Below are 14,450 nucleotides of genomic sequence, written 5' to 3'. Positions count from 1 at the left end.
AGGTCCCAACAAGTCTCCCTTTCCTAGAGAGGGTTAACGTAAGCTTCAAGGTTTTCACCTGGCAGACATCACTTATCTACCAAAGCATGTTCTCTCCCCCAGAGGGGCTGTACTGGTTTGTGAAAGCAAAAGACCCCACACTAGAACTGAGAACAGGGGCTGCTTCTATACTGCAGCCAAATGTATTATGTCATTGTCAGCAAGAGGTCCAGGTGGGAGGGGTGTTATGGTGGCTGAATGGGTGGAAAACAGAGCTGGCTGCTTAACTCTGCTTACACAAGACATATGAAATTCTCCCTAACAGCTGCCATTGTAAAATAATTGCTCTTGTGCATGTGTTTAAGCACATTGATCCATTTCCCTGGCTGGCTGCACAACGGGGAAATCAGCAAAGCAAACCTGGCCAGTCAATGACATTCAACAAAAGTTCATCTCCTAAATGTAGGTCGAGGAGTCTGCGGTTAGGGCCCTGCTTTTGCCAATCTTTGTCTTTGTCTTTAAGCACAAGGAAATTCCCAGCTGAGGTGGAAGCTGCCCTCTCATTTGTGGTGCAAAGGACAAAAGCTAAGAAAAGGCTGATGCTAGGGGACAGGCAGCAAACTGATACCAGAATCCTGGCAGATGGGAGAGATGGAAACTTGTGTTATTCCACCTTGGCCCTCCTACTTTCCCAGGCTGAACAGTTCCTTGTAGTAGCACGGGACAACAAGCTAGAGCTCCTCTGGGCCATATTTGAGATTAATTCTATCCAGAAGTGCCTTCTTGTATTTCTCTGTCTCCTAGTTGATGTCTACTTCCATTTCCCTCCAGAAGATGTTCAGCATAGCTCTATGCTAACCCAAGGCACTTCTGTCCTTTAGGCGCAATGATAATGCATCAGAGAAGTTCATGTCCAGCCTCCTGTCGGTGAATCTGACAAGCAATGAGAACTATGGTGTGTTTGCCTGCCTGGCTAGCAACATCGCAGCCACATTTACACTGCAGAGATCAGGTAGTAACTCTTTGAGCTTTTACCCCATGCTGGTAATGATGTAGCAAAGGGCTGGAGCAGTTGAGTAGAGGGGGTTCTACCAGGTAGAAGCAGAATCCTTTGGGCATTTCCAAGTTGTGTTGGGAATTATATGCTTGCCCTGGTAACACTTTTGCCATATCCAGCTCTGATATTTACAGCTGTGGACAGAGTCATGTTCTGGACCACATGGGTTGCAAACTTCCTTTGACTACCTGTTGACTCCAGAAAAGGGTTTGGACTCCAGACACACAGATCAGAGTCCACAAGGCCACAGTTCTTCTGTGTTCAGACTAGAACTGTCTGACAAGAAAGGGAAAACATGGCATTTCAGTGGTGATAAAGCCACTAGTCCACGAACAGCACTCTTGTACAAAGAGACATCCATCATCCCAGCACCAATTAAATGACCAGAGTATGAGGAATGGTTAGCAGCAAGACTTTCAAATAATGGAGAGGCTTTATCTACACACTCCCAAACTCTGTCCAGTAGGCAAGAGGGATGCAGATTTCTGAAGCACTTTGTTCTTGTCTGTGCTGTAATTAGCAGCAGAATCAGCCTAAACAGGGGGAATGGTTCAAACAGGACATGGAGAGGTAGGTCCAAGTTTATATGATACAGGACAGTCAGGTTTTGATTTTGGCCTGTAATGGAGTGTGAGTGTTTAACCCTTTTGGCCAGTTCCTGAAGTAACTTCTCATTTTGCTGCTGAAACTTCTCAGAGCTGTCTTGAAAGTAAACTCTTCCCACCACTACTCAATAGCAGGAACAGCAAAGAGTTCCCTGTTAAATAGGAAGTGTTCTTTAAATAGGATGATAGAAAGTTGCCACAGGATGGCACCATAACCTAAGAGGAGGGAAACCATGCTTTTTCCATAAAAACTCCTCACCCAATTCAAGACTTCTTTGTTTAGATCAGCAGGGAAAGAACTGATGATGACGGACCTCTGGATCCAGCCCAGCTGAAGGGTCTCTTCAGATTAGCATAGGGAGGGAGAGGAAGAGAGAGAAAGAGTTCACCCCCACACTAAAAGGGATAGATGAACCCTGTTCAGCAATAGGGAGATTACTGATGAGAGATTACTGATGAGATTATGGCTAGATATAGGGACCTCCTAGGTTCATGATCTCATCACAAAATGTGAGGGTTCCCTTGTAGCTTGGTGCCTGGATCAAATGATCCATGTGCTCTTACTTTAACCTACAATTGATCTAGCTCAGTACTCTTTATTCTGACAGGCAGAAATGTGAAAGACCCCTGAGAGCAGAGTCTATCCCCTGTACGTGCAGGGCACCATCTTCAAGCAAGTGGTGCTGCCAGTAGCTTAACTAGGGCTGGGTGTTGGCTCACCCAGGGGCTAGAGGCAGCATCCCAGACTGGAGACAGGAATCCTCTTGCCAGCCTCACTTCCCCTCCCTTTGCTGTGCAGCCAACAACTGCTGGGTTAACCCTCTCACACCCAAAGGCTTGTACAGTATCGTTCCACATACAATTCAGTAGCAGGTGTGAGAAGGTTAACCTCGTAGCTGTTGCAGCAGCAGTGGCTCCTATGGAAGAGGCCACCCCCACTTCTTGCAGCAGGAGCCTCCAGCTCCTGGGTAAGCCCATACTGTGGTAGGTAAGACTGCCTGTCCCCCCACCCCAGCTCTCCTGTGCTCAGCACAACCCCCTCTTCATGCCCCCAGTTCTGCCAAGGGCTCTGAGATAGCTAGCTATGCCTCTGGGTGCTGCTGTCATACTAGCTAGCAAACTGACAGCATGCTAGGGCCCAAAGCCTGCTCTGCCTCTAAAATGTGTCCCACAGCTAATGCAAAAATTTCATGTCCTGCCTCAGTGTGTGATCCAAAGCCACCTCAAAACCCCTGCCCTGTTTTTTCCTGTTCTCTCAGTGGACAATTTGTTGGGCCCTAGAGATGCACCCTAACCTCAGTGTGGAGATGCACTGCTCTCCTATCCTGACAAAGGGCTGCCTTCAGAGATCCTCATTCGCCAAGAAGGCACAAAGCTCTGTCCTGGTCTGTTAATGAAAAACTTCATGCACCTACATCATAAAGGGGCCTACTCAGGGGGAGATTTCTAAATAGTGGAGAAGGAGCAGAAAGAGGACCCACAACCTAATGGTGCCTAATGTGAGGGCACGTGCTCACTGAGTGTGAGACCCAGCTTCTAGGCTCCCTCATCCAGAAAGTGTTAGAATCTGCATTTCCCACTTTTCAGCAATGTGCCCTAAAGTAAAAACCAGACCATGAGCTCAGCAGGGCCAAGAGCACCTTCCACCCCTCGTGTTGAAGCTGTCCACTGGACAGCCAACAGGAGAAGTCGTGGATCCAGAAGAAGAACATAAAAATTGGGATTGGGGCACTGCAGCCCAGTGCAAACAGCACTAGTCTGAGAGGGAAGGTTCTGGCTCCTGCTCCTAAAGTGGGTTCTGCATTGGATGAAACATATTGGGAGCAGGGGTTTAGACCCAAGCTAGCCTCCTCACTGAGTGCAGTTGCACTCCCTCTTGAATAGTGACATTCCCCATGGTGAACTGGGAATCACCACAGAGCATAAGTGAAGGTAGAGGCTCAGGATGGCCTCACAGAGCCATGATCAGAAGGCCCAACACGGAGAAAAGAAAGCTAGACAGCTGAATGGCTGTGGTACAGGGTGGATTAAGGTTGTATTTAGTGACTTAGATGCTGAGAGCTGGGTAAATGCCTCTTGTAGGTGGATTTGTACTTGGCCCTAGGTCTTAGCTAAAAGCTCTAAGGCCAGTAACCCCACTCAAGGTTTGCCTCAAGCAATAACACCCACCACTGCCTGCATGGATACAAACTAAACCTCTCACTTAAAGCAGCACCACATTTGGTTGCAACTGCTAACTGTACTGAAAATGCCATTTCTGATAATTGCAGAGGCTGCTGGGCATGTAGGGGCAGTGTTGGCAGCCCTGGCAGTCCTGGCTCTACTGCTGTTTGTGGCCGTGATCTACGTGAAGTGCCGCTTGAACACGCTGCTCTGGTACAGGAACCACTATGGAGAGCTAGAGCTCAATGGTAGGTGCTTGGGGTTTGGTCAGGTCTGGTCATGCCAGGATGGTTTGCGCTTTGGTGGTGGGAGAGAGGGTACATTGGAAAGTCTCAGGGATCCAGACACTCTGGGCTTTTGTCGCTTCTCTTAAAGCTTTACAGAGAGTGATTGGAAAGTAGATGTTTCATGGCATTATGCTGGATCCAAGTGGTCTTTCTGCCTTTCTGTACTGACAGGGTGGCACCCACCCAAGGAACCAGCCTGCATCCTCTCAGCATGTCCCTGGGCTACATGATTCTGTAAAGCCAAGCCACTTTTAATGATCCCTAATACATCTAGATTGCAACTCATTGGTCCACTGTTATAATCTTTCATTTTTTGGTTTAAGAGCTTTCTCTAGCATTTTAGTACACAGTGAAGAGATGCTACCATGTATGCTAGTGTTTTTTAATCTTTTTAGACTCGGGGCACCCCTTATTATACCCAGGCACCCATCAAAAAACACCAACTCTTATCTTTCACTAATTTTTTGACTATAGAAAAATAATTGAACAATTCTTCTGTTGAAAAGAACTCAGACTAAAGAGGTCAAAATATTTTTGCCACTATGGATTTCTATTTGAAATCTCTGGGTTTATCTTGTGAATTATGTGTAGGTGTTTGCACACCTAATAGTGCTAATATTGCATGGCACCCTTAAAAGGATCTCATAACACCTTGGTGGAGAATCTTGGTTCTACATGAAGTTAGGATAGAGTCTAGAGTTGTACTAAAAGCACAATTTTTCCCCACAAAGTCAAACCCATTACATCAAAATCAAACCAATTGCTCTGAAATTTCTCACATCTCATCCCAGTTTAATTTCTGAAAAGCTTGGGGAAAAACTGCCTAGGGAGATTTCTGAAAGTGCACTCTTCCCTGGTATGTTGTTAAAAAACACACTTACCATAACATGACATCTATCGGATGGCCGTCATAGAGGACATTCCGGTTTTCTGCTACTCTGTCTTCTATTGATACAAAACCCAACACCTTTATGTCCTCTATTTTTCTCCTCAAGAGGACATAAAGGCATCTGGTTTCATATCAATAGAGGACAGAGGATAACCAGACTGTCCTCTGTGATGGTCACACCTACAATATATTTAAGACAATGTGTTAATGATCATGTATACCTAAAGGGATATAATTTTGTACAATTTATCATCATACTGAACCAGACATATGGGAGTTCCTTCACTACCATGAAAGCAACCCTTCCCATTTCCCTAATTTTTATGAGAGACACTTCCCATTGTGAGATCTTGTCTAAAACACGGTACACCGGTTTACTTCAAGCAATGCAGAGCCCTATGGATATATTTCAGTTTTAGGAGTGGCCATTTATAGCGTAGCTAAACCTGTTTCTGTTCATCTTGACAAACAAGAATGTCAACACCTCCTTTTGCTTGCAGGTTAATTTAATTGGCCTAATCACACCTTAAAAAGTTAAACCATAAACCAGGTTTTCCAGACTGTTGTAAAAGTGGAAATTGATAAATGATTCTGTAGCAGAAGTTATTGCACCCAGTTAGGAATCCTAGTAACTCCACTTCACAAACCCTCTAAATGTGGGAAAGCATGCAGATGCATAATGATAGCCACCCAGCCAACCTTAACTCTGCTCCACAGTGCCACCAGAAACACAAAGGCAACCTTTTCAGTCCATCACTCAAATTCATTAGCATTTTATTAATCACTACAAATATCCTTCAAATTGTCTCCGAGTTTCTTGTTACTTGGGGGCTTTCGTGCTATGGGGCAGAGTAAATGTTGTTTGGATCATTTTAACTACATGCATTCTTTCCAACACTTCGGGATTCCTTGAAGCAGAAGCCTAAATTTTTAATTTCCAGGCTAAACATTTTTTCTTCAGGATTTTTTCCCCTGCCATATATGATGAATTTGGATTCTAGAGAAATTATGGTCCTTTTTTTTAAATATCTGGGAATAGCATTAGGACTGAAAGGGGTCTCGTGGGCTACAGAACTCACTCTCTGCAACAACGAGCAATCATCAGGAGTTAGATAGCTGCTTCTAATTTTCAATCCATTTATCCATAGCCAGTGTGTAGCTTTTTGACCTTCTGCCAGTGCTAAAAAAACCTTCATCACCTTCCCTAACATCAGTCCCAGGTATAAATATATTTTATCTCATATTTCTCTGTATTTTGAAAATGTGTGAGTGTGGAGATGTTGAGAACTGATGAAGGCAAGTTCTTGGAACCACTGCCAGCATCTCTGTGGGATTTGTATTTGGATGGCAGTAGCACCCACAACCTGAATAGGAGCTCTCCAAATGCCTCTGAAGATAGTCCCTTCCTCGAGCATCATACAAACCATGGCTGTGATCTACTACCACACACTTCTGTGTGTACTTGGGACAGTAGAGCACTAGGGCATATGACAAATAGACACAGTTCCCATTCTGACCCTTCTCCTCTCTTGAGCACAGGCTTGTCCACCTCTGGAACGCACTATTCCACCTGGATCTAGGGTTCAATTTTATTTAATGACGGGTAAGTTTTTTTAGCGCTGTTAGACATTGTGGATATAGAGCCTGCCATTTCTACCATTTATGCAAGTTAACACAGATGCCCTGCCACCAGGAGAGTCCAGCACAAGGGGTAAGGGTAGAGTCTCTCCCTGGTCAGTAGCACAGATGAAGACAGCTGGCTGCGGAGGCAAACCAAACTTCCTCATCTGCCATACAATGTGGTGCGTTTCTTTTGCCCATGTCTATTTTCCTCTTGATCTGCTGAGCACTTTTTACAGATGGGAAACTCTACGATGCCTACGTGTCCTACATGAACTCCTCAGATGACAGGAAGTTTGTGAACTTCATTGTGAAGCCGCAGCTGGAAAACCGTTATGGCTACAAGCTCTTTCTAGATGATAAGACCATCCTGCCCAACTCAGGTGGGGACTTCCTCCAGTACTACTTTCTGTCTCATCTCTGCCCTGGAGGGAATGAAGCTTCCCCTTCCAGAAAGTCACCTTTGGGCAAGGGTTGATGAGTTCTGGCTGGGAGTGCAAAAGTTCTCATTTACTGACGACACTGGGCTGCTCTCTAGGGCAATCCCTTCCTTTGCCTTCAGGCTCCATGGAGCAGTTTTACTAACATTAAACCTGCTCAGGTGGCGATATCAGAGTATTCTGTAGGTGGGGAAACCAATTACTGGAAGGATCAGTGCTTCCCCACAGAATGAAACCCAGAATTCCTGACACCTTTTTCCCTGCTATAACAGTTGGAAATATTTTCTTTAGCTCTGGTACTGTAACCCAAGGGGAGGGTGGGAAAAGGGCACTTTAAGAGGGACTGGGCTATGACTTCCATTGCTTGACAGGCTACAATCCTCTTAATGGAGGGTTCTTTATTTCGGTTTGGATGCAAGGACAGCCTGTTTCCAAAGGAAGAGTCCCTTGCTGGCTCTGCTAATCCTTTGCCATGGCTACCGCTGAGATGCTTCTCTGTCCCACCCCCACAGAGCCTTCAGCAGACCTGATCATGAATGTCAGTCGGTGCAGACGCCTCATTGTGGTTCTCTCCAACGCATACCTAGAGCAAGACTGGTGCAACAACAACTTCAGGTAACTGGCCAGCCACTGAACATGGCAACAGGCTGCTGCTTTGCTTCCCACTCACTGAGGTAATTCCCAGGAGACTGTCCAAGTGACCCACAGTTCTGCTGTGGCCTGGCAAACAGACCTCTTCCCTCCCGCAGCTGCAGTCAGTGGCTTCTCCATGGTACTGCCATGCCCTGAGAGCATGGGCTTGAGTCCCCCTGTGCCTAAAACTACAGAACCCCCTAGCACCAGAGAAGAACAACTTCAGGATAAATCCTGCTCAGTCTTGCAGAGGCTGGAGCATACTCAGTGCAGGCAGAGCCTTCAGATAAAACCTAGCTGCCAAGCTCACATACTAAACTTGCATGAAAACAGAATGACCCCACACCAGCCCCTCTCTAGTCCCTGCTCAGAACAATGGAACCCGAGAACTTCTGAGTGAAACAATTGTTGTTTTCCTCCCATGCTAGAAGTGTATTTTCTTCTAGTTTTATCCTCCACAATAGCTGACTTTCCAAAAACATTTGGTAGGTGGTGGCATGTGGAAGTTTGGTAAAATTACTGAAGGCTGCAACTTGGCACGTAAAGAAGTAGAGACCCTTAATTCCAGAGGTTTCTCCCTGCTCCCCATTCCCCACCTAGTACAGATAGGAGTCCTAGCATCTTGCCTCAGTTCTTGTAGCTCCATCTCACAAAGAAGCCGAGTGCCAAGCCAATGCCCCTCAAAGTCCATGGGAGTCTTTCCATTACTCTGCAGTTAGGTTAGGACTATGCAGCAATGAGGACCTGTAGCCTTAGCTGAGCAGAAGCCATGCATGACACTTCTAACCCCCTGGAACTGTTATCTTATTTTCCAGGGAAGGTCTATGGAGACTAATGGAGCTGTCCCAGAGGCCCATCTTCATAGTTTTTCAAACTCAGTACCGGGAGATAGTGCATCCAGCTATTAACCTGCTAAAGCAGCACAAGAAGGCTGTAACCCTGTTGCTCTGGCGAACTGGCTCAATGGTAAGCTGGGTGTGGGAGGTGGGGATGGAAAGATCCCAGCAGTGCTGCTTTGTACTGTGCTACAGCAGAGACTCTGGAAACAGCTCTTCTGGGAGGAGCACATGTCAGACTCTCAAGAAGCATTGAAGGGAAGCTACGCTTCATTGAGGGGAAGGGCCAAAGACTGCCTCAGCCCCACAGGCCCACTGCAACAGCACATACCAGAAGCAGCTTCATTACTGCAAAGCTGAGAGAGCAGAGTTAGATATGCTAAGTGAGGCCTTAAAGATATTCTTTAGATAGGCTAAGTGGGGTCTTAAAGATATCCTCCCCACTATCCTATTGGGACACTTCCCTGCACTGCCCTTCTATGTTCTTCCTCAGGGCATCTACTATTGCTGCCCTTGCCCTACAGTGGGAAAGCCCCAGTGAACTATCAATGTAGTGGCTACCAGGAGACGCTGAAGCCTCCCTCCTTGGAGGCAAGAGCCAACCCTAACCCTGGTGCAGTAAGAGAGAATATGAGGTCTCATACAGAGCTGGTCAAATCAGAAAATATCAGTTGGTTTGCAAGGAAGGCAAGCCCAGAGGTTCATGGAGCTGCAGCTTTAACTACTGATGCTGGTGGCCATGAAGGGGCTCCAGAACCTGAGAGAAGGCAACAGGCAGCAGCCAAGCCAGGTCAGCTCTCTGCAAAGAGATCATACCAGCACAGAAAGAGAGGTTACAGGTACAGGATATGAGCTCAGCTCCTACTGAGACTGGTGTGGGCAGCAAGTAAGCATGTGTGTGTATGCGTGTGTGCATTTGCACGGGGTAGAAATCACTGGCCTGTAAGTGACTTGCCCCAGGACCTTCAAGCCAGTAGCAGCCTGCACATACCGTTAGCATTTCAGCTCCCTCCGGCCAGCCACAGTCCTGTGTTTGTCCTACATAGGCCAAGGATTACAATGGAGGCCAGAAGTTCAAGCCCCTGTTTTCATTATGTTCACATGGATGCACTGCCTTCCCCATTTGGTTTTGACATGTACAGCAGAAGACAAGCTTCATGGTCTCTTTCCATGACAAGAGCATATGAAGAGCCATTGTTTCTGCTCCTTGATCCCCCACCTGAGGGACAGCAGTAGCTAGTGTCTGCATGTGGAGGGGCATTGGCAGTACATCCTCTGTGCCATGAAGAGCCCAATAAAGATCCTATGTGGAGTCAAGGAAGAGGTGGCATTGTAGCCTTATGCATTATGTATACTCCGCAAGAGCTCAGTGCAAGGGAGTCTCTCTAAGTACAGGGTCAAAGTGCTCCATGCCTGTAAGGCTGATGTGGTTTCTAACGGCCAGCCCCAAGCTCACAACAGGCTCTTTCCTTCTTTATTGCTCATCACTGAAAGAGGGAAGGAATGTGACTTGCAGTCCTCAGAGAGGTCTTTCTAACCTGGTCTGTACTACTGCAAGCCCTCTAATGGCTAGTGGGATGGCACAGGTGTTGCCACAGGAGGGCACCATTCACACTGCAAAATCTCTAATCCCAGCATTGACTCATGAGAAGGGAAAACCCAGTGTCTTGAATCCCAGGGCTTTTAGTGAAGACCCAGAGATCATGGATACCCTGGTATACAGCTCTCCCCTGAACATCAGCTCCCACCAAAGGGTTGCATTTCAGAAGTGATATTAGCTTGGAAAGCTGGACCTAAGCCTGATTCTGTTTCCATAACAAAACTGTACTGATTCCCACAGCAATTTCTCCTTCAAACCCAAGCCCAGACCTGCTGCTCCCAGCCCCTGAAGCCTCAGCTGTGCTTCTTCAGAGTTCCCCACACAGGTTCTGCTGGTTCCTCACTCGGGTGAGGTGCCATTGTCTGAGCAGGGTTCTTACCAGAGTTTTGCTGCCAGGACTGCAGGTATGTGCAGGGACTTGTCCATGCTGGCTCCAGGGAGTCTTTCAGTCAAAGTGAATCTACAAGGTTCCCCATAAGGGAGGAGAAAGCATTGCAAGTGCCAGAGTCCATGTTTAAAGCAGCAGAAGCCCTGCAGCCTGGCTGCCAGGGTCTGGAGTGCCCTGGAGTAGCTATAGCACAGCCTCAGGATGGTTTCTGGCACAGCCAGTGGATAACCCAGTGGTCCCCCTTGGTTAAGATGATGTGAAACTCCTGCTGGAAAGACAGAAATAGACCACCATCACCATGCTTCTCTTGGGGCCTGGGCATGTGCAGGAGACCTCAGGGGAATGCCAGCAATCTGAAGGAGACGGAGGGAGGAACCTGCCTCAGCAGATGGATCACAGGACATCAAGTCATGTCTTTCTCCACCGCTGCCACTGATCTGCTGGACAACCTTGGGCAAGCCTCTTTTCTTTGCACCTTCATCTTGTGTGCTTAGGTTGCGTGTTGCAGGGCATGCAGTTATTCTTTGCAGTGCATTGGTACAGTGCAGCACGCAGTGGGGCTCTGAACTCTGCTGGAACCTCTCAACTCTACCAGAAGAAAAGAGCCCTTCGCCCCAGTGAGTTTAGCCAAACTCCCTCTGCAGCCATAGGATTGTCACCTCCACAAACACCCCAGGAGAGAGGCTTTCAGTACATGCTTCCCAAGTCACGCCCCCCCCCGAAGAAGTCTCTCAACAAGTAGAGTTGTTGAAAGTTGTCCCCAGAGTGCCAGGGAGTGTGTGGGTGTTTCACAAGGTGGAGGGCAGTTTGAACCCAAAAAACTCTGTTAATGAGACCTGTGTTCTCACCCCCCATACAGACCCCTTCTTCAGACTTCTGGAAGGAGCTATGTCTGGCCCTGCCGCGGAAAGTTTCTTTCCAGCATGCCATGGGAGATCCTCAAACCCAGCTCCAGGAGGACAAGGACCCCATGCTGATTCTCCACAGCAGCTCCCTGGAGCACCGAGGAGAACCCCATCCTGAGGGAGACCTGGGTATGTCCAACATCTCCCTTGGTTCTTAGGTGGCTCTGGGATTTTTTTCATTGGTGGTATCTTGTACTGGACCAACTGTTTAGCTAGAAAAGGTGCTGGACAAGCTTTCGGGCACAAAGTGCCCTTCCCCAGGGGACTCGCCACCCTCATCCTTGAGCAGCATTCAGCACGGAGTCATGCCAGAACATACAGGCTGGGCTGCTGGCAGATATCCTACTGACACCTTGTGAACAAGGGCCTGCACACTGGGGGCCAGCCCACATCCTTTCTCAGGGACAGCTCCTGCTGCATGTCAGCCCTGTGTCAGAAATGAAAGGGTCCTCCAGTCTGGCCCAGATGAGAGGAAAAGATGTGAGGATGGGTCCCAGGAAAAGACATCTTGTAGAGGGAAGCTTTGGCTTCTGCCCCCTCCCTCGAAGCAGTAGTTTCAGTGCCCCTTCTCATGCCTCAGAGGCCAGGAAGTCTGAGTTGAGCCATATGTTTCAATTATTTGCTCAAATCATCTTCAAATAACTACTCTAACAAAAGAAATTGAAGTGACCAGCTGTAGATATCTACTAACCCCACTTCCCATCCACCACACTGAATGTGTTGGTAAGTGCCTCCACTTCGGAGGAGCTGTTCTTCCCATTTTGGGGGGAAAGCCCCACCATTCAGGTCAGAGCAAAGGAGGCCATGACCCATCCTCCACATTGCCTTAAAAAACAAGGGCAGCGAGGGAGCGGTGGGGTTAAATCAGTGGCTAATGGCACCTTCAGAACCAGGGCATTGCTAGTGGCTTTCCCCTGGAACAGCTGTGGCATGGTGCAGCATGGCGTGAGGCAGGTTTACAAGCAGCTGGTAATGGAGAGCCCAGCTTGGTTGTCCTCATTGGTTTCATTGTCAGGAGGGAAGATGGGGTTGGCACAGCTTTTGTTGGCCAAGGTCACTGCACTGGGTGTTCGTTGCAGGCAAATTGTCAAGAAACAGGGCCCTAAATGTGGTGAATGTGCATTGCCTTTGGTCTGCTGAACTCCAGCACAAAGAATGACTGCATTTCCCTGTCTGGCCCAGTCCAGCTCTCCCACAGGCTGCCAGGGCATCCTCTTGCTTTGAAGGGACAACAGCAGGCAGTGTGTTAGGATGCTGAGACCTGGATTCACGCCAACAGCTCTTTAAGTACCTAACTTATTTTTGCCTGTTCTGACACTTGTGACTGGACAGGTATTGCCCTTGAATTATTTTGTGGTAGAAAACACCCTCTGGAGCCCACGTCCAGAATTTCCACTCTATCCCCCATACTGTAGCTCAGGGGCTTCCCTCAGTACCAGCAATACCTGTAGCAATACCTCTCCCACCCCATAGGCCTGCGAGGGCCCATCTTCAGAGGCCCACCAACTCCTCGAGTGACCAGCTCTGATGGACCAACAGCACTGGCAGGTGGCATGATGGAAGAGGTGCAGTTGAGCGAGGGCCAGAGAAATGAAATAGATGTCTCTGACCTGGGGTCTCGCAACTACGGGGCGAGGACTGACTTCTACTGCCTTGTGACAGAGGACGACCTCTGAAGGGAAGAAAGGCAGCAGGTGACTGTGTCGGTGTGGTGTCCCCCTGAGGAACATGAGCCATTCAACCAAGTTTCTTTATCCCAAAAGCCTAGTATGGCCTTCAGCACTCTGATTCCTGCATGCTTCCTGCAGGGAGTCGAGCCAGGGACACAGCCTGGTTTCCACCGGCCCCTTGAAGCCTTATGGCCCAGCATAGACTCTAGGTACCTGCCTGTTAGAAATGGTTTGACACCAAGGGGAGTTGTCGGGAGAGAAGAACTCAGCCTTTTGCCTGGAACTGTCTGATAGCCCTGGTGGAAAGGAAAGCACTCAGGGAAAGCTGGTGCCTCAGGCTTCAGCACGAGTTTAAGGATTTGCTAGCCCTGCTGAATGGGTTTTGCAGGAATGGATGCTGCTGAGGTGCTAGGGTTTGGCATGATCAGTAGGATCTGTGATAGTGTCTCATGGCTGGTTTTAGCAAGCCACCGGAGCTTGTTGCATCTGGGATGGGGACATGGCCACCACCCAGAAAGGCAATGGGCTTCTTAGTTCTCTTAGTGGAGCCCTGGGCCATCGGCTGCAATGCCTGGGGAAGAGGCCAGGCAGCAGGGAACCACGACTGAAGGAAGAGAAAGGCATGGCCTTACAGTAGCACAGTGGCTGATCTGCCCGAGCCAGAGAGGTGATAACAGGTGCTTCCTGGTGAAAGGGCAGGACCAGGGGCATATAGCTCTCTCCAGGAAGTGCTCCTGGCCTGCCTGCCTCGCTCACTGGCAAGCTGCCCAGCACTGTTCCTTGGGGACTGCCAGCATCTCTCACCATTTCTGCCCATTTCATCATTCCAATTTCAGCAGTTCAAATAAACAGTTGTCATTTTAACTTTGTCTTGGCCTCCACCTTCCCCACAGCACCCACCAGCAGCTCTGTGGTAAGATGCAGCCTGTGACCAAGTCCATCCTGCACATGACAAGGCCTCATGGTAAAGAGCCCGGTTCCTGCCTCTTACTGCAGTACAAGGGAAGCAAGGTGCAGCTCTGGGGGAGCTAATCCTGAGCTAGCTCCTTGGCATGGCAGGAAACAAGATGGAGCCTTGGGTTCCTCCTGGCTGGAAGAGCAGGAACCTTGCAGGCCAGGGTTGCTGAGCATCTGCAGGCTGAGAGGGGTCACAACTCTGATAACAGCTTTCCTAGTGCTACCTTTATGCCAGCGTTCAGGATGACAGTGCTCACCTAACACAGCACCTCTGTCAGGTGGTGTCTGTCTGCTTACCCACATTAGGCTGTGGAAGGGATGCCAGAAGGCAGTGCAGGCCAGATTTATGGTGTAGGAAATGTGGACTAAATGTTCATTTCCAGCAAGGGCTGTAGCATAAAAAGAGGTAGTGTCTGTGAGC

At 48.4% G+C, this 14,450-nt stretch overlaps 1 protein-coding gene across 2 annotated transcripts in view; it reads left to right on the top strand.

The window, feature by feature from the left end:
- Positions 1-13,936, top strand: part of SIGIRR (single Ig and TIR domain containing) — a 24,070-nt gene extending 10,134 nt beyond the window's left edge. For both annotated transcript variants that reach the window (XM_006019176.3, XM_006019177.3), the window contains exons 4-10: positions 861-991; positions 3,912-4,052; positions 6,840-6,983; positions 7,553-7,655; positions 8,489-8,639; positions 11,357-11,531; positions 12,876-13,936. In XM_006019176.3, the coding sequence (XP_006019238.1) occupies positions 861-991; positions 3,912-4,052; positions 6,840-6,983; positions 7,553-7,655; positions 8,489-8,639; positions 11,357-11,531; positions 12,876-13,078 (1,048 nt within the window). In that variant the 3' untranslated portion in view covers positions 13,079-13,936. The remainder of the gene's footprint in view (positions 1-860; positions 992-3,911; positions 4,053-6,839; positions 6,984-7,552; positions 7,656-8,488; positions 8,640-11,356; positions 11,532-12,875) is intronic.
- The last annotated feature ends 514 nt before the right edge of the window (positions 13,937-14,450 follow it).

This window comes from Alligator sinensis, unplaced genomic scaffold (assembly GCF_000455745.1).
Source record: "Alligator sinensis unplaced genomic scaffold, ASM45574v1 scaffold907_1, whole genome shotgun sequence".
Lineage (NCBI taxonomy): Eukaryota > Metazoa > Chordata > Crocodylia > Alligatoridae > Alligator > Alligator sinensis.
Note: the sequence above shows the minus strand (reverse complement) of the source record. Positions and strands in the feature narration are given on the sequence as shown.